The sequence below is a fragment of the Ambystoma mexicanum genome, chromosome 1p, assembly GCF_040938575.1.
Source record: "Ambystoma mexicanum isolate Mex_15411 chromosome 1p, UKY_AmexF1_1, whole genome shotgun sequence".
NCBI classification, from domain to species: Eukaryota; Metazoa; Chordata; class Amphibia; order Caudata; family Ambystomatidae; genus Ambystoma; species Ambystoma mexicanum.
Genome location: NC_090921.1, coordinates 1,341,431,043 through 1,341,451,238, shown reverse-complemented (window position 1 = coordinate 1,341,451,238; position 20,196 = coordinate 1,341,431,043). Strand labels below are relative to the sequence as shown.

Sequence of the window (20,196 nt, the reverse complement as noted above, 5' to 3'; positions counted from 1 at the left end):
GGGCAATGCAGTGCAACCACCATGGGTGTGGGCACTGAGGCCTAAGTGGCATGGAGCTGGGCAATGTCCCTTCCAGCTCAGGATTGGTCTATAAGGGCTGCGCATACTGAGCTTGGGCAGTGAAGTCTATCCGGCCTGGGACTGGGCATTTAGAGTTTAATGGTATGATATTGGGCATGATCACCTCTGTGTGGTTTGGCAGCATGGGCACTAGATCTGGGGTTGAATTACTGCCATGTCTTGATAAACTCTGGAATAATGATAGGAGGGTGGAGCTACTGAGGAAGGCTGTTAAATCGCGCCCAAACGAATCAGAGCTCATACGGTCGGGGGGCCGTGGAGCCGAATATTATTTAAATGCAGTTCGGGTCATTATTGCAAAATCTGTCATTGGTGTTTACCCGGGTAGCAGGCAAGCCGCACCAAGGGCCGGATGGTTTGGCAATGAATGTACCAGGGCCAAGGGGTGCTTACTTCTAGTACTGACAGATCCCCTGGCTTCTAAATACTATATTATTTGTCCAAGTCTCTTTTTACAAAGGCTTTGGCTAGAGGACATTTTTTTATTGAAGCAGATACATGGGGTACATGGGTCAGAGCATTCCAGGGTAATGACGTTAAACTCTTCTGGGGAAATTGCGAACTATGGCCCATTCTAGAAATGTAATCAGAAGACTTTGGTCGCCAACGCATCTGATCCGGCCTGGGAGGATCATTTTTGGCATTGGGAAGTGGATAGGAAATTTGGAGGAGGGGGGTCTTGCTCCAGGGATTCTTTTTTCAGTTGTGGAAGTAACGAAAGCCATTGGCTGATAATGTACCGGCAGATCTGTTTGGAATGGCTGCGGATATGTGGGCCCCCGGTTCTGACCCAGAGATTTAATGCCATCAGTGCAGGGGGTAGCTGTACCCGCCTCATGGTTCAGCGCAACCATCTACCAATATATAAAAAGGGGTCGCGGGATGTGCCAGCCTCATATAGGCCCAATTCATGAATGGATTCTCTTTTCAAAATGTTTGGCCGTGCAATTTTGGCAAGGCTTAAGGAGTGGGCTGTGGATAGTGCAGCACTCTCGCTGGTGCAGCTGGGATTTCCGCTGGGTTTGGGCACGGCTGAGCAGTCTCCTAATCTCTACATGGTAATTTCTCACTCAATTTATGTAAGGGAGGAACCCAATCTATCTGGCATTTATGGATCTGAGCACGGCCTTTGACAATGTCAATCGAGCCAAGCTATGGACCGTGCTTGGAATCTGGTGGCACAATTGCATGACTCTACACAGGCTTGTGTCAGGAGTGGAGCCAATGGGAGATGTATGGGTTCATTTAAAGTGGAGTAGGGGTTTGCCAAGGCTGTGCCCTCGCCCTCTGCTCTTCTGTCTGATTGTTAATGGCCTATAAAATTATCTACTGAGCTCTTCACCCAATGTCCCGGGGATGGGTTGCCCGCCCTTACCGGTCTTGGTGTACGCACATACAATTTTAATGGTGTGTACCCCGATGGCCTTGCAGTAACGTATTCTCGATTACGCTTGATTAATTGACAGTTTGGGTTTGGTGGTTAATGCAACGAAGTCGGCAGTGATGGCCTGCCGTAGAGGGAGTGACATGGTGAAGGTCAAGGCCATGGCAGTGTGCTCTGATTCCTAGGGTCGATAACTTCGACTATCTGGGGGTCAGGCTCTCATTTAATTTTGGCCCATTTTGCATGTGAGCAAACTGACAGCACAGTTTAAGCAGGCTATGGAAGGCGTTTCCAGGTCGATTGGCATGTTTAGAGCCAAACCAATTGACCTGCTCTTAAAATTGTACAACGGTAAACTGGCTTCTGTTGCCAGATTTGGGATGGATCTATGGGGATAATCGAATACCAATTCCCTCCAAGTAGTGGAGAACCAATGTTTTTAAAGTATTTTGGGCCTGCCAGCCTCTGCTTCGAATTTCTGGGTACATTTGGAACTGGGCTGTAAATTAATCAGGGATGTGATCTCTTTGATTCCTGTTCTCCACTGGCTCTGGTTATGGGGCAATGAAAAAGTGGTCCTCACCCAAGAGTGAATTAATTTCATGGTTACTAAAGACATTGGTGGAAAGGTCCCATAGCTGAGTCCTGTTAAGAAAGCAATGCTGGAAAATAATTTTACACCTTTTTATCCACCTCTATATGTTATATCGTATGGGGAGATAAGAATGTTGACCATCCACTTTTGTGATCATGTAGGGTTAATGAGAGAAAGTTTGGCGCTGTTAAAACATAAGAACAGGACGCTGTTGACCATTATGTCCCCTGCTAAACAGAAAGCTTTACTGTGGGCTGAGTCACCAGCTGACCGAGTTATTGTAACAAGGGCAAGGCTTGACTTTATTCTGTTAAGGGCAGTAGTGGCTTCTTGGTCAGGGGAGAATAGTAATCAGTCTTGTCCTCTGTGTGATGCCCCACTTGAGGATCTCGCCCATCTGTTACTTTTCTGTTGGGCATATGAGAATGTGAGAGGCTCTCTGTTATGCCCATTGCTGCGCGAACTGGGTTTTGTGCACTATCGACCCGCACTGAATTTTATACTATGGGTTGATTCTCCAAGCGTTGGCTGGACCCTTTTATCCTACCTCAGCGCTTTATATGAGATAGCGTCTGCTTGGGAATATGTTATGAAATGTGGTTTTGTATGGTTGTATTATTTGATATGATACTGATATGTTCTTCCTTTTTAAAAACATTTTTTTTGGCATCTATACTGTTATGTATTTTATTTCATATTTTTTCTGTTTTTATGGAAAGCTTTGTACATTTCCAAAATAAACATGATGATGATGATGAACCCTATGAGCCTTGTTGAGTCACAGGCCGCTTCTGAATTCCTTATAATGAAGTCCGCGTCTGACGGTCGTTGTGGGTCTGGTTTGGGAAATAGGCCTTGTAGCCAGTTGCCTGCCTGCATGGTGATGGGGATGTGGCCAACATCTTTCCTTGCATGTAATATCAACCCCTTGCCCGGACCCTCTCTCTACACAGGAGAAGAAACTGATGGAAGACCGTATCTCAGACTTCACGTCACACATGACCGAGGAAGAGGAGAAGGTGAAGAGCCTGAACAAACTCCGCAACAAGTATGAGGCGGTCATTGCTGACATGGAAGGTGAGGCTCCAGAGCCACATTGTGGTGCATTGCTGACGGTGCGGATAAACACTGCCTACCACAGAGAGACTCTTTTTCTCTGTTACTCTGGGCAGGGCATTGGTTGGTGGGTAGAACTGCAAAGTGTTGCCCTTGTGCCTCGGAGATGCTTGGACCGTAGTGGCAACGACATGGCTTTGTCTGTGGCTGCTGCAGCCAGTGACCCATGACACAGATGTGATCTAGTACCTGCATATGCATGTTGCGGGCTTTTTACAGCGCGCAGCTAGTTTAAAGCAACGAAGTGCGGCATAGCGGGGGACTCGGTAACATGGCGCAATTATATGGATTCAATAAGATGGGTAGAACGTTACTTGGGGACAGAGCGAGGGGATGGAACGGGTATGGGCAAGGGGATACAGCTTAGGCACGGAAAGGCACACACAGTCTTGATTGCTATGGTAACTATATTGTCAGCTTTAGAATTTGGAGACTAGGGGCCTCATTACGAGTCCGGCGTTAACCGAGGCGGTAAAACCGCCTGGTTAACGCCGGACTCGTATTACCATTCCGCCTCCGTGATTCCCGGAATTACCGGGGCATCACAACCCCGGTTTTCCGGGAATCACGGAGGCGGAATGGTGTAAATCCCCATTCCCATTGAGTCCTATGGGACTCAATGGGAATCGGGATCATGGAAACACCGGCAGCATCTTGTAATGCTGCCGGTGTTTCCTCGTCCGCCTGCAGGCGGGCGGTGTTAAACCCGCCAGGTCAGACCTGGCGGGAACATCACCTCCCGCCTGCAGGGGTCGGGATCAGGCGGTCCGGAAACAACGGTGGCGGCGGGTTTACCGCCACCGTTATTTCCGGACCGCCACGGTCGTAATGAGGCCCTAGGTTTTGAAATCCCACTTTCCCCAACTTTGCCAAGATGAGCTAATCACTTTCCCCCAAATGTCACTGTAAATGTGACTGTCAGCCAAAGACACTCGAACATTACACAATGTTTTACCCTGCACGAAGCTCCCCATTGATGGGTAGTTAACATGCTTGGTTAGTCATGGTGTTTGAGAGCCAGAAACCCCAAAACTATCTGGATGCTGTGACAGGGGAAAAGAAATTGGGGGTGGGTGGACAAACTGTCACTATAATGTCAGTTAAAAATATATATATATATTCCTGGTGATTATCTATATTATCGCTCAGATATTGTATTGCAAATGGTTGCATTATTGCTAAAAAGACAATTTGAATCTTGGCCTCATGCCAGCAGTTGTGTAGTGTGTGGCAAGCTCTAATCCCGCCTCATGTCCCGCGCTGCTCCACTGCCTCTTCTTCCTGCCCTGACGACATCGCCTACCATTTCAGACCGTCTGAAAAAAGAGGAAAAAGGTCGTCAGGAGATGGAGAAAGTGAAACGCAAGCTGGATGGTGAGACCACCGACCTCCAAGACCAGCTGCTGGAGCTGCAGCAGCAGATTGAGGAGCTGAAGCAGCTGCTAGCCCGTAAAGAGGAGGAGCTGCAGGCGGCCCTTGCCAGGTGAGATCCGGGGGTGGGGCATAGCGATGGGCAGGCCGCATTGGCGTAGTTTGGTGTTAGAATTGTACAGCAGGCGTTTCGGTACAATGCTGCCCCTACAATCTCGAAGGTTGGTCGCAGAGGAGCGCTTTATGTTATTAATAATGATAATGAAGAGAAATACCCAGTGATGAGCCCATGGCTTGTAAATTCCAGGAACATCAGTCTCTATGGTAACGACTACGCCATGATTAAAATAGTTATCTTTTAGTGCAGTGATTGGCTCACTGGCAATGATAGCTTAAATACGGTGTCCAGTCAACTTGTCGAAAATAAAAGATCGAATGACCATTTGGTCGACAGTTAACTGGTTGGAAAAAAAAAGGTAGAATTATTTATTTATTTATTTATTTATATATATTTTTTAGTTTTGGTTGGTTAAAAAATATTTTTAATAAAGAAAATGGGGGGTGGGTGGCACCCCCCCCTATAAAAAATAAAAAAAAAAATCGACTATTTGACTGTCGATCAAATGGCATTCTATCCTTTGGTTTTCGACCAAATGACTGGTAACCCTTAAATACGGCACTTACTGGTCAACATTGTGTCCTTAGTTTACTAAATGTGCTTTTCTGACCTGCCATCGCTCCAACTCTCAGCCCCCCTCATTCCCATAAATTGACTGCAGGGTTAGGGAAGATCTCCCACCAATGTTGTTAGTCCTGGGACTCCTCCCTTCTCACAATGCCCCAACATCCAGTACATTTTGGAGTCACCAGGACTGCAGTTGTGGAGACTGCACTAGAGACTTAGAAGTTTGTGTTACGGAAGCATGACAAGTACAAAGGCGCATCTCTGAAGGCAAGTCTTTCTTCTCTACAGACTTGCCCTTTGTGCCATCACATGCTATATTGAGTGTTTTTGACTGATGCCCACCCATGTGATAATTCCCAAATATAAGCTCCATCGGGGCTGTTGGTACATATAAATGTATCACTTATATATGCCGCAGGCATGGCTATCCTTCCACTCAGAGTAGAATGCAGCTACGACCTAGGACAACATTCAGGCTAGCTGGACACTTAATGTTTGTAAGCCTACTTACACCAGACTACGCCTAACACCCTTGACCTCAGTATGCAGCGAAGACCTATGACAAATTCAGGCACGTTGGGCACATATCGAGTCTCTAGCACCCACGCCATCTCCTGACTCCTCTCAGCACCCATCCACATGCCTGACCCCATGGGTGGCTTTCTGCCTGAACCTGACCAGCCCTGCCAAGCCTTATTTGGGCAAACGCGCACACACATTCTAATCCTACTCGGTGACCTCCAACATTCTGGATGTCAGTCCGCGAGGGCGTTCCCACCACCAGCGCATTGAGACTTTAGTAATGGTAAAAGGCGCTATGTAAATGACACCAGCAAGTACAATAGGCACACAGTTGCCCTTTCTTATATTTAAGGAAGCTGAACCCCAGACCGGTCTGCCAGACATGCCCGCTCCCCTCCAATACTTGTGGTTCTGCCTGAGTGAGCGTCAGCTGTGTGAATGCCAAGCAAGTTCTTATAAAAATTGCAGATTCATGATGCAAGAAGATTGCATCTCCTGGGTGCAAGTGTATATTAAATTCAAAGAGACCCCACATCGCACGGTCCCTATACAGGGGAAATGGCACAAGAAGCCAGAAACTAAGCAAGAAAATCCAAACCATTGGGAAAGAACCAGGGGCGGAGTGAGAGACGGGCCATGGGGGCAGAATAAAAAAGGCACACACGCAAACAGTTCTGTGTGAGATATTTGCGTTCAAAGCAGCAACAGGTGCCTAATTCTAAGGCAGTCTAGGTTGTTGAGATGTAGCATTTCTCTATGGATGTCATGATGTCGTTTATTAAGCGTGGTCGTTTTTTAATTTCTTTCCACAAAATGGACTTAACCCTGACTTAAACACGTGTTTCATGCCACTATCTTCTTCAGGGTGGATAGCGAAGCGTCTCAGAAGAATGGGCTGCTTAAATCGCTGCGCGAGCTGCAGGCCCAGCTGGCCGAACTACAGGAGGATCTCGAGTCTGAGAAGGCGCTCCGAGGCAAGGCGGAGAAGCAGCGGCGAGATTTGGGCGAGGAGCTAGAGGCCCTGAAGACCGAGCTGGAGGACACACTGGACTCCACGGCCACACAGCAGGAGCTCAGGTGGGTGACAGTGGGATCAAGGTGTCTGCGAGACTCTGCAGGACTTTCTTAGTGGTTACGTGTATCCACATAGAATGATATGTTCTTTCTTTTAAATTAACCATGCCAGGGCTCCCATATTATTCTTTCCACACTAGGAATCCTGAATTGATGTTGTTTGCTCTCTCGACTCCTTCCCACACTGCAATCTCCAGGGGCACTGCGCAACCCCTTCTAACCCCCGGCCCATGTAATGCCATCTGCACTGAACGTACCCGGTGGTCTTCATCACTATGTATCCCTGTGGATTCTGCCTGCTTTTTACAACAGTGGGGATGCAAGCCTTTCCACCTGCATCAAAATTAAGACGTGGGCAGATGTGCTGGCAGTTTTCCTGCAGGAAACTGGGAAAACGGGTAGAGGTCTTGGTGTGTGCCTTACCCTTGCTAATGTGCCTCACAAAAGGGTACATGTCCCACACTATACCAACTGATGCCGGGTTCCCACACTGCCCACCTAGGTTAATTCTAGGATTTGCAAGGCTCTGTGCTGCAAAAGACCTGTACCGCCAATGCAACTTATTCCCAAACCTTACTGCAGATATTGGACTAGATTGGAAGAGAACAAGCATTGGCATAGCCAATACATTCAACTGTCCCATGACCTCTTTCCGCATTGGACTGTAGAGTCTGCCCTCCCTGCCCTCAAAGGCAGTAAGAGTATGATGCCTTCCCCATTAGGCAGCATAACTATAAACTGCTCTGTGGCCCCTGTCATGCAATAAAGGAATGACCCCTAATATGGGAATCACCGGATAGCGGTATGGTTCACTGCCCTACGAGCCCCTATTCACATGGCTGCCATCAAGCAATATAAAAAGGACACCTCCTCACATGAGACTGTATTGGTGTGGCCCGTCTAGCAACATAATTTAACCCCTCCATGAACACCACCATTCAGGACAGGAACCACCATGCAGTATGATCCTTGTCAGGCAGAAGAGAACCAACCCCACTGGGCAGTACAATTGACTACCCATCCACTGGGCAGTAGTATTCATTTGAGGAACCCATTGGACAACTTACAAGACTCCCTCTAAGAGGCTTTCAGGCTCATTTTTTAAGCCATTGATTGCAAAATTAAGGTGTAAAATAAAGACATTAGCCCTTTGCGTCTAATTTCTACACTCCAGAGCATGCAACAGCGATTTATGAAATGATAGGTTATTTATAACACGCTTAATACCCAGAGGTTTCAAAGCGCGGACCCGGGGATCGAACCTGTGTTGCTCCGTGTCGTCTTGTTTCCAAGGCAAGCACCTTTCCGCTGAGCTATGCTCCCGAGATTTGGAGGCCGAGAAGGAGCACGAAACGGTATTTGCATTTCCGTTGTGCATTCCACATCCGACTTCAAAGGGAATTTGCTACTGCACCTGTATGACATTTTCATCCAAGCTTAAAAGGGATGGGTTCCCAAGGGATCCTCGTGTTTTTAGCACCTGCTAAAAGCACATCGCTTCCTTAGGAATCCATTGCATATGACGTCTGCAAAGCAAATCAGGATGTATTTACATTTTATGTTTACAAAACTGAGATTAAAAGTAAAGAATGAAAGTGATTTCTCCTTTTATTCTCTTTACTTTTACACTCCTTTTTGTAAAAGTTGAAAATTACAGGCATGGGTGATCAGTGGTGGAAATGGAAAAAATGTGGTGGGGGATCCGACAACACTAAGGCTGGGTGGGGGAGGAGTTTAGGGGGGCCGGTGCCCGAGGGAGCGTGGTCTGGAGGGGCGGGGCTCGTATTGGACATCGAGCAATGCTGGAATACGTAAAAAAAAAAAGCCCAGCCCGCGACGGCAGCATTGCCTTTTACCGCCGGCGTTGGCACTGGTGTGTGATGCACAATGCTCGCTACATGGACAACTCAAAGGAATCAGTTGTACATGTAGCGAGCATTGCGCATTACACACCAGTGCCAAAGTTGCGGGAAAAGGCAATGCTGCCGTTGTGGGCGCTTTTAAAAAAAGTTTTAATTATTCCAGCGCGGTTCAAGGGCTTGAGCGGCTGACTCTGGGCGGATCCCGAGATCCGGCTCCAGATCTGGTGCCGAATCTTGGATCCACCGAGAGCCGGCCCAATGACCAGCACTGGACCCGACACCAGGCAAGTGCTAACGGTGCAGCCCCCTGCATGCAGTTAACACTTTTTCTGAAATGACCCTGCTTGCATTTTCAACATCCTCCATCCAAAAGTAGAACTCCTGGGCAGCACCGTTAGGGGGGGGTCATTGTTTCTAAAGTGGAAGCTTAAAATGCCTTTCACGCTTTCATTTTTCGGCCCTAGTCATTTTGGAGCCGTTCGGAGTCCTAGGAGGGCAGGTTTGCTGTCCTCCTCCGTCTCGGAAAAGCATGTGGTTTTACGCCTACAGTACATTTTCACGCAGGCGTAAAGCCAAACATGCAAATGGCATCTGCCCTTGTTCAGCACCTAGGAATTGGAGCACATTAGAAAACGCCACGTGCTGAGCATCTTTAAAAGTCGAAAGTAAAGGTGATTTCACCATGTGAGAGTGATGAAAATTGCATGCGCGGGACTAGCAATATATGTAAGTGTAGGCGTCATAGCTCAAGCATAACTCATATCACTCATATTACTGACCTCACCCTGAGTCTAAACATTCCTTTCTTCTGTGGCCGTTGCCTCCTCAGCTTCTTTTGCAGGTAAAACCAACAAAGTGACGATGCAAACCTTCTACTATGTGTGAGTGATCGGGGTGCTGTGCCCTTTCCAATGCAAAATGTCTGCAGGAGAATATCCAGGCAGCTCTGCGTGGAGAAAAGCGGGTGGGAAGTCTTCTGCATCTGCCCCTTTATTTAGGTCTAGATGGAGAGGTTGCAGGGGTACACAGACGGTGCTTGGTGTCCATCATCTGACCCATGATGCAGAAAGTGTGCATCACAGTGACACCTCTGCAATGGTGGTGGCCATTTTATAGAAGCTAGTGCAGATGGGTAAATTGAGAGAGTTGTGAGGTTAAAGACTGCAACAATGAGCCTGCGGCTCCATAATGATCAGCTGCACTGTGATGCAGGGACTGCCTTTAATTAGATCATTCTATATGAACAACTCACGGGGCTACAACCAAAAGACCAGGGGATACAGCCCCTTTAGACCTCCCCTAGCAACGCCTCCGTGAACAAGTAGTATTTTTCACAGGCACCATCTTCTGATAGTTGGCAGGACACAACTGACAACACTATCCATTAATTGTGCATGCACATTTGTGTGTGTGTATTAGCTCCCGGGCAATCTTTCTTTCCACTGTGCATTTTACTTGCGTGTGATAACTTTGCGCTGTTGCATGTAAGAGTGCATTATTGTGAATGACTCTCTGTACTGTTGAACGGGATTGATGTCGCTAGGCTTTGGGGCGTAACATGCATCCCTTTTGTCACAGCAGTTTGGCGTTTCTCATCATTCTGTTGTACTGAACAAGCTTGTGCAAAGTGGAATTTATGGCAATATTTCAACAACAAAAAAAAGTTAGGGTGGCCATGTATGCTATTACGCCATTGGCCACCGGTTCAACTTTCTCTGATTTACACTTTGTGATCTACCCTGTGTGAAAATTTAACATGATTTACAGAATGAAAGCTGCAGTATCTACACACAGGGATTCATTGTTACATAAATGAATGCGGGCTGATGTCGGAAGTGTGCCTGGTAGGGGCTGGTCAGGGAAATGAAAACGCAAATAAGACTACAGAGTGAACAGAGAGTTTGGTAATGTAGCAGAACGTGTAGGGTTTATATTGGGTTTTCACAGAGAGGAAACACATGTTATAGTGCAATTCTTCTACGGAGAGAAAGGATTATTGTCTACCCTTAAGGCATGTGCACAACATCAAAAACTTGCTTTAATAAGACTCCTGGATTAGTTTAAGTATTTACTGGTAGTAGTGCAATGCATTCTGGTGCATATAGGCTTGCCTTCTCTGCTTTGCATAGTCCCATGCTGATCTGGCAAGCCATAGAGAGCCACTGCTAGTCTAACATCTGGCCTTTCACATTCAACCTCTTGCAGAGTGGTCAGTGTAATTGAGTTTTTGGGGGAGAAACAGTAACCATGCATGCAACGCTGATCATAAAGTGGGGCTAAGTCATGCAGACAGTTCTTAGGTGTGGAAGAAGGGAGGTTTCTGTATTTCTGTTCAGCTCTGGTGTGCAAAGCTCCAGCTTTTTCTTAAACACTTGTAATGACCCCCCCCCCCTCATTTCTTGGAACATCAGTGAATGTGCCCAGTGTGTCTCTCTGCCCATGTTTGCTTGTTCAATTAACTGGCAGTGGCCTAATGGACATGGAGATGGCCTCCTAAGCTGGGGGGATGTGGATTCAATTCTCACCTGCATCTCGTAAAGCGACCACACAGGATTTGCTATTGAGAGATACACACAAACATACACGCTGAAAGATACAGAGGAGCACCAAGAAACCACGCAGGTGGCAACAGTGCGCGGTGTAAGAACCTTTGGCATAACATAGGCAGGAATACAGACATCACAAATTGTCTTCTCCTCATCACGCAGCTGCCCTTTAGTGATCTAAAAATCCAGATCCAGAAGTAGGAATCATAAAACAAGCAGATGCAAAGCCAATAGGTCTGTTTTTGAAAATGCTGATGGTGGCGTTGTTTTCATTAGCTCCCACTGTACTTTGGAAACCAGACCGACCTTTTAGCTTTGCCAGTGCTTGTTTTATACAGGTATAATTTGGTGAGTCCCCCTTACAATTTTTTGCACTCGGCCACCGGCGGCACATCCGCAAACAGGAGACTCGAGAAATCTACCCTGGAGTTTGTGTGCAGGATCCCAAATATGGTTTATTACTACAACTCCAAATCAACTACAGCAAAGTTAGATTTCTCTACTGAAGAAAGGTTCATGCCAGACTAACTTTTTTATCATATGAATAAATATATATAAAATGGCAAGAGCTCTCCACTGCGCCACCTCCAACTCTCTGAGGGCCAGTCACTTTTCCAAGCAAAGATTTGAGGGCAGATCTATTTCTTCGGCTGGGGCCTTCCTCTGGAAACAGCCTCCCTGCCTCGCTGAAACTTGAGGAGAACCATCTCCGGTTCCGGAAGCACTTCAAGACCTGTCTCTTTGCTTCTGCCTTCTCTCTTCCTCTCCCTTGCTGATCACTTACCTGATCCATGCACTGGTCACCTGGTCAAGCTCTGAATTTGGGCCCAGGTCCCTGCCTGTCCTGTTGTAATCCTGCACTGCCTCTTGGCTCCCCTGCACTTGTGGTCTGTATCTGTAACCCTACAGTCCCTCTCTTGCACTTATTCTCCACCCATTGGGTGCACTTATGAGTACCCACACTTGCCACCCGTTGGCTGCACTCTTGTTTCTCCTTTGTTCCTGCACTTCTGCATCCTACCCCACCCTCGGCACTTCTCCCCTCCCACTTCCCTGCTCTTGCGCGATCTGAATGACACAATGCCTAGTAAGATCTGTGTTTTGTCCTACTCTTTTGTTTCTCCCTCCTTGCCTTGTCGCGCCTAGAAACACTTGTGTACAGGCACGTTATAAATGCCTTATCATATCATTAAGGAGCACCCTGCCCCTGTGTGCGCATTAAAAAACACATCATACACAGTGACAAATGATGTACAGTGGAGGCTGGTACATTTCTGACCTTAAGAGGCTTAAATGTTTGTGCCAATTAGGCAGGATCAACAGAGCACAGTGAGGGAGCCCAAACCAAACAAGGGTTGCTTAAGGGGGGTTTTCATTCCCAAGAAAGTGTTTGAAACATTGGGTTAAAAGTATGCATTTTACAGCACTTTCTTTGCCAAATTGGGTAGAAAGCCATACAGTTTGCAATTGGTTTTGTATGGAAGCACATGGAAATTCCCAATAGTTGCAAATCACAAATAGTGCATTGGAACATTTTCCAATACATTTCATGCTGCCTTTCCACGCGAGATATGCTAGTATAGAAATATATTCATGCTGGTTGTTCTAATTATGTCGATGCAGGCTGCATCAATATATGCCATTATTACCATGTACGGACCCCCAGCCAGTAAAAATGGTATGCCACAGAAAGTATATCCAGGCTGACAGTGTACCATAAGTGTTATTACTGGCTAGAGTGGCCTACATTCAATGTGGGCCAATTTAGCCAAGTAGTATGTTTGCTTTAACCTTGATGCATAGTCCTGTAAGAGGATTCAATTCAGCACTACAGCGAAGTCAACGCCTAGTCTATAATACTGAATGAAAACCCTTATTGATATATCTTTAGGTCCAGTTCATGCGTTCTGGATGACTACCCCTATATAACACCCCTCTCTTGGAATCCCCCTGACCCCACTGAGCCAAGAAGTAGTTCTGTTTTGCAGTTTAAAAGGTTTATTTGATAATTTAAAATAGATATATATATCACGCTTTATAATAAATTAATAATTGAATAGCACACTGGTAAATAGGAACAAAAGAAGAAGGTGGTACAAAATGCTTTATAGAGTTCAAATGGATGCAAGGTTGAATGAAGGAAATGCAGTATAGAAATACTAAATATGATTTCAACAAAACAATGTAATCACTTTTCTCTGGCAATTCCCTCCCCCCCTTGATGCAAGGCAAGGAAATGGAAGGAAACACACAGTTCTCAGAAATGCAATCAAATGTGATTCAGTTCAATCCCAGCAAGCTTACAGAAAACAGATAGGAGTTTTGAAAACACAGGCAATGCTTGGATATGTGCTGGCAATGAATGAGAAATATGCTAAATTTGCTTTTAATTCCCTTATAGAGGTTCAGGGTGAGTGGTATCTAGTTAATATTAGTCCAGGCTCACACTAGCAATGATGCAGGGATAGTTAGCAGGTTAAACGAATTTCTGACCAATGGAAAGCAAACAGCAGCAGTTTTTACATGTGAAGAAATTGCAAATCGCGGTAAAATTCGCGGATGCGCCGAGCGCTATTACAAAGGAACCGCAAGGACTATCTCTACCGTTTTGGGGTCCTAGAAAAGCCTGGGATCTCAGCTTCCAAATGAAAGTTATTGCAAGTCTCTAGCCCAAACGGTTGCGGAGATATGAGTAATTTAGTAAAGGTCGTTTTTGGTTTTGTAAATTTTAAACGCACACTTTTTCAAAATGACAAGTGACAAATTTTTGCAGCTAGAATGACAGGTGACAGCTAGGAGGCAGTTCTACTTAGGTTAAATAGATTGAATTAGATGAATTTAAACTAAGAGATTGGTTCTACACAGTTCTGCTGGGTACTCACTCTATATTCTTGAGTGAAATGGGCCTCGCCATGGATCTGGTCAGGGTTTTAGACTGGGCTCTGGTCACTCTCTGGGCACAGCACTACTTTCTCCCTCTGGTCTGGTCTCTTAGTTCTGGATAGATTGAAGTCTCTAGTTTGGCTTTCTGGAGGTTGATGGAGGTAAGTATGGATTTTTCCGGCAGAGCGTCCCGCTGCAAATGGATTTGGAAAGTCCCTATCTGTCCTGTCTGTCTGCTTTTATGTGTTTAGAATGTGGGTGTGTTCTAGCATCACTGACCCTACCTCTCTCTCAGCTTCTAATTGGTCAAACTTCCATTCCTCCGCTTGATTGGCAAACTGAACTGTGAGTCAGATTGATGTCATTTTACAGCCTGCAGAAAGTCCACTCCTCCTGTCAACTTACACACAAATCTAGATTTGAAACAATACATATTTGCAGAGGTACATATTGTTTTAAAATCATGTGCACCCATCATGCATCACAGGAGGTATCCCCTGTTCAAACTCTGCTCTTCCTGGGAGCTTGCATTCAGAACTGGCACATATTTCACTTTTTAACTGCTTTTTCAATTTCCGACATGGACCCAACTTTACATACATGTGTGCAGGGGGTAGGGACATTAACTGATGAAGTTTCAGATTTTTAACATGCACACATTTAGAGTAATATCCACTTTTCCGCTAAAACCTCCCCGAACATACCACCGGTTCCTACCACGTCTTAAACTGTGGGCAGAAAAATCACAAGAATTATGGTATCATTTATAAAATTTTCACATGTCCGCTCTATGAGTTATTCATCTTTTTATAAAACCATATCCTTGCTGCAGGGGTGTGTCTTTTCAGGTCACATGGTACAGAAACCAGTCTTTCCAGTTTCTGCCAAGCCAGCTTGCTTCTCACAGGCAGTGCTCCTCCCAGCTCCTGCCAAGAGGAAGCTACAATTTACGACTGCGGTAATAAAAACCTTTGCCTGAGTGAAGAGGGCTTTGTTCACTCTCTTGCAGAGCACAGATAATTCAATTATCAGATAGATGGCATATCCTTAGCCTGGGCAGCAAAAGGAAGGTTGGCCTGGGAACACAGTGGTGACTCAAGTTTCACTGCTGATGGGATCCGTTGCTAGGCAAAATCAAGTTCCTTAAGCCAGACCTTCAGCTAACTTTTTGTTGCTTTTAAAATAACTTGTAATTTTACACGTGCAGCTAGAATGCTGATTCTAAGTGCAAAACTATGACATTTCAACAGTTACAAAGGCATGTGACACCAAACATAGGTCACTCATTTAATTTAACATTTTCGATTTTGGTGGTTTTAAATCCAGTTGCAGTTAGGCTTAAGCTGCTGACTCCATAGCATTTTTGTTATAAGCATTGTTTTTGGGCTCTTCATTTCCCAGATTTTGTAGGCACACAAAACTCCATTCTGCCAAATGTCTGCTGGTGTTCAGTGAATATTTTGCACATGTTGCAAGGTTTGAAATAGGCATTTTGCTTGCCTTCAGAAAAACACACAGAGTGGTTTTAAAACGCCGGCTTTTGGATAGTGGTGAGTACTGGTACTGCACTCATTTTTGGGATTTAAGAAATGAATTCCCCACACTTCTAGGTTGCATTTGGCAATCAGCATTGCCATTCCCAATGGTTTCAGACTACTATGCGGGTAGTCCAATGGTGGTTTTAAAGCGCTTTGAAGCTAACCGGCGCTACTGTTTTTCCTTTGGCAACCCATTTCCCTCATGGCAACCCGGCCTTTCATTCTCGCACTGGTGGGTGGCAAGTGAGGCAACCATTTTGGTGGGCGCACAAACTGCGCAGCTTTCCTGGATTTCGGCGCACATGTGGGTTTTCCGCCATCTTGAATTTTCTAAGCCCACAGCACCAAATGTTGTAGCAGGGTAGCTTAAACGTGGGTCAGGACACCCAACAGTCCTGTGCATCAAGGGTAAAGCAAAAAGAGCACTGGCAATGCTAACAGTTTGGGCATTCGTGTAGGCATGGGAAAGGCACTTCTGTATTGGTATTAGCTGGCGATTGATAGTGCCAGTGCAAAATGGTTTGAGTACCTGAGCAACTAATAGCAGTGCCTGGTAAATGCCCAATACTTACACACAAGCCAAAACTGTTGGCTTTGCCAATGCTTATTTTTAAAAAAAACTTCAGTGATAGACACACAGGGTGTTTTTAAATTGAGTGGCCAAAGTCAGACCTGATTAAAACATTTGTATTACACCAGTTACGTATTTACAACTCCAATGAAGTCATGATTCTCAGAAGACTCCTTTGAGGAAACACTTGTAGGCACATTGAGGGCACCGTTTGATGGCAAGGCATGTTTAAAGCTAGCTCAAAGAGTTCCAGTGAGGAGGTGTTTTGGGTGGGGAGGGCAGGAACTGGGTGAGAATTACCATAGGGATTAGCATGGCCATGAGAAGTAATTTCACTGTTAGCACCTGCATTCATATCCATACATTTTTAGGTAATTGAAATCGTGATGTGGGGTTAGCACTTGCATGCTAGGGGAGTGATTAGAAGGGAAATGGTGACATGAGATATCTCATTCTCACAGCAGTCCTTAAGTGTGACGTTTCAGAAATGAAGGCAAGAGGTAGCTGCTTGTAACATTGAAGCTTCACCAGAATATTCTCATTTGAAATGGGGAAAGATGTTAGGTGCCCCCACACAAGGAAGTGTGCCCCTTCCTCACAGCCTCTGATGTTCGCGTCTCTCCCAACATTTGAAGTGTTAGTCCCCTTTCCTCCCTGACATTTTAGCCTAGGTGCAACTCTGATGCCATGAACCCACCCCTTAATGAAGTGGCCCCCAGGGCGGCTACATTTCGGGGTGGTGCTGCACACATTCACAAAAAACACTTTCACCCATACATTCATCCACCAGTTACACAACTCCATACATGCATGTATACATAAAACCAAACACAGCATTGACACAAACACAAACATGCATGCATGCATTCATACATACACATATACATACTAATTTAATTTAAATACACATATACACTTTTAATTTAAAATAAAAAACACTTACCTTACCTCCATGCACCCTTAAAAAGCATCCACGCAGCGGACACGTAGACATGCTGCCTGACAAGAGAGAACTCCTCTCGAGTCAGTCAGCATGATCACGCTGACAACATGAACACACTGACTGACAGGAGTCACGCTGAGCAACATGAACACACTGACTGACAAGAGAGAACTCCTCTCCTGTCAGTCAGCGTGGTCATGCTGAGCAACGTGAAAACACTGATTGACGAGAGAACTCCTCTCCTGTCAGTCAGCGTGGTCATGCTGAGCAACGTGAACACACTGACAAGAGAGAACTCCTCTCCCATCAGTCACTGACTGACAAGAGAGAACTCCTCTCCCATCAGTCACTGACTGACAAGAGAGAACTCCTCCCCCATCAGTCAGTGTGGTCACGCTGAGCAACGTGAACACACTGACTGACAAGAGAGAACTCCTCTCCTGTCAGTCAGCGTGGTCATGCTGAGCAACGTGAAAACACTGATTGACGAGAGAACTCCTCTCCTGTCAGTCAGCGTGGTCATGCTGAGCAACGTAAACACACTGACTGACAAGAGAGAACTCCTCTCCCATCAGTCAGCGTGATCATGCTGACAACATGAACACACTGACTGACAGGAGAGGGTACCTCTCCTGTCAGTCAGTGTGGTCATGCTGAGCAACGTGAACACACTGACTGACAAGAGAGAACTTCTCTCCCATCAGTCAGCGTGGTCACGCTGAGCTACGTGAACTCACTCACTGACTGACAAGAGAGAACTCCTCTCCCATCAGTCAGCGTGATCACGCTGACAACATGAACACACTGACTGACAGGCGAGGAGTCCTCTCCTGTCAGTCAGCGTGGTCATGCTGAGCAATGTGAACACACTGACTGACAAGAGAGAACTCCTCTCCCATCAGTCAGCGTGATCATGCTGACAACATGAACACACTGACTGACAGGCGAGGAGTCCTCTCCTGTCAGTCAGCGTGGTCATGCTGAGCAATGTGAACACACTGACTGACAAGAGAGAACTCCTCTTCCATCAGTCAGCGTGGTCACGCTGAGCTACGTGAACTCACTCACTGACTGACAAGAGAGAACTCCTCTCCTGTCAGTCAGCGTGGTTATGTTGAGCAACGTGAACACACTGACTGACAAGAGAGAACTCCTCTCCCATCAGTCAGCGTGGTCATGCTGAGCAACGTGAACACACTGACTGACAAGAGAGAACTCCTCTCCCATCAGTCAGCAGGGTCACGCTGAGCAACGTGAACACATTGACTGACAGGAGTCCTCACTTGTCATTCAGCATGTCTATGTGTTACCTGAATGACAGGAGGCAGCAGAGCCCACTTCTGAGCCCTGCTGTCTCCCATTATTTTGCTGTTTGTTGGGGAGCCAAACGGCTTCACAAGAAACAGCAAAATCATTGCAGGGGCAGCACAGTCCCCCGTGTGAATAAAGGACACGGGAGACTGTGCTGCCTTCCACTTAGGAGAGGTGGCCGCGAGGCCCGGAGCAGTTTCACCCCCCTGCACCCCACTCGTGACGTCCCTGCCGGGAAAATCATCTTATAAAATCACAGCAGCTACCCCCACACGTGGGCATAGGAGGACCCATTGAAGGACTAGGTTGAGAGTGGTGGTCGGGCAGGCATCGAAACGATTGTTCCAGGGATGAGAACGCTTATAGGTAGCATCATGGGCAGTAGAGGGCGAGAGGTGGGGACTTTTTTCCTGTGCCTGCACTTAAGCACACACAATGCAATAAAAGAGTCTGCCTCAGGCCCTTGCGGAGCTGTCATGTCCTGCCTGGTCTGCTTGTCGAATGTAACCTTCTGTGTCTGGCAGGGTAGGACTGGCAACATTTGGCCTTGGGAGCAAGTATAATTTTCTGTCCCACGTGGCAGTGGCAAAAGGCCACAACACAGGGGCCCCCCATCTTCCAGAACAAGGAAACCCAGCACCAGCCTCTCCCTCAAACATTCCCAAGTACATATAGTAGACATTATTGACATTACTTTCCATTTATGCAACATAGCTTTCAGTTAGGTTTGTGGTTTCTTAAAGACCTGGACCCCAGGAAACATGCTAAACACAGTAAAATGATTTCACAAGGATAATATCATTGGTGACAAGGGATAGCTGGGATTTGAGCTGAGGTTTCCTTGTGTCCTAGTTTGCAATTTGACAGCAGCCTACATCTCCTCCCATCCCATTTAATCCCATCAGTAGTTTCACACCAATGTAAAGACACAGTGAAGCTAGATAATTCATTGGTAGAGCTGAGCCATTGATGAACAGGGGGGGTCTGATTTTGCTCTGGAAAGAGCAAAACATGAGCTGGCACAGCAAAAGGCCCATACCTGGCTTCCTGCCTCCTGAGCCCACAGCACAAAATCCACACATGAACCCAGTCTTCCCACCCCACCTACAACATAAGACCCTCACTTGGCATCCTGCCTCCCTACCAGCACGCATTATATAAATGGTTAAAACTATGATTTATGGAGTAACAGTATATATTATAAACCCACATGAGTCAGACCTTCTCTACAGATAGTTAAAGAAAATAAGACAAAGTGATGAATAGGGATTTGCACAGGATCACAATGTATAAAGCGTGGAAGGTAAGGATTTGAGCCCTTTCTTCCTAGTTCCACATTTAGAAAGCAGGGGAGTCTTCCTCTTCTCATTTGCCATCTTCAATATTAGAAACAACAAAACACTCTGCAAAGTTGTTATTCAAGGGCTAAACTAGTACACTGTTCAATAAATCTGGCTTTCAAAGGACACATGTATCTACAAGAGGGAACCCTATTAACTGTCTGTATTGTGAGGCAAATGTATCTGAGAATGCACACACATGTTATAATTGTACTGAAAACTCACTATAATTATACTCTTATTCTATACAAATGTGTGTGTTTTCAAGGCCCCAAATCACATGATGAAGCAACCTCAAAAAATATAACAGCAGATATTCATAAAGCAAGCATGCATCACTTTGTCAGAAAAACGAAAGTGGTTGAGCCAGTCCC

General features: G+C 46.0%; 1 protein-coding gene across 5 annotated transcripts in view; it reads left to right on the top strand.

The window, feature by feature from the left end:
* The window catches only part of LOC138454056 (myosin-10-like), a 623,027-nt gene that overhangs the window by 526,387 nt on the left and 76,444 nt on the right, over positions 1–20,196 (top strand). For all 5 annotated transcript variants that reach the window (XM_069607013.1, XM_069607016.1, XM_069607014.1 and 2 more), the window contains 3 exons: positions 3,014–3,137; positions 4,488–4,659; positions 6,619–6,831. In XM_069607013.1, the coding sequence (XP_069463114.1) occupies positions 3,014–3,137; positions 4,488–4,659; positions 6,619–6,831 (509 nt within the window). The remainder of the gene's footprint in view (positions 1–3,013; positions 3,138–4,487; positions 4,660–6,618; positions 6,832–20,196) is intronic.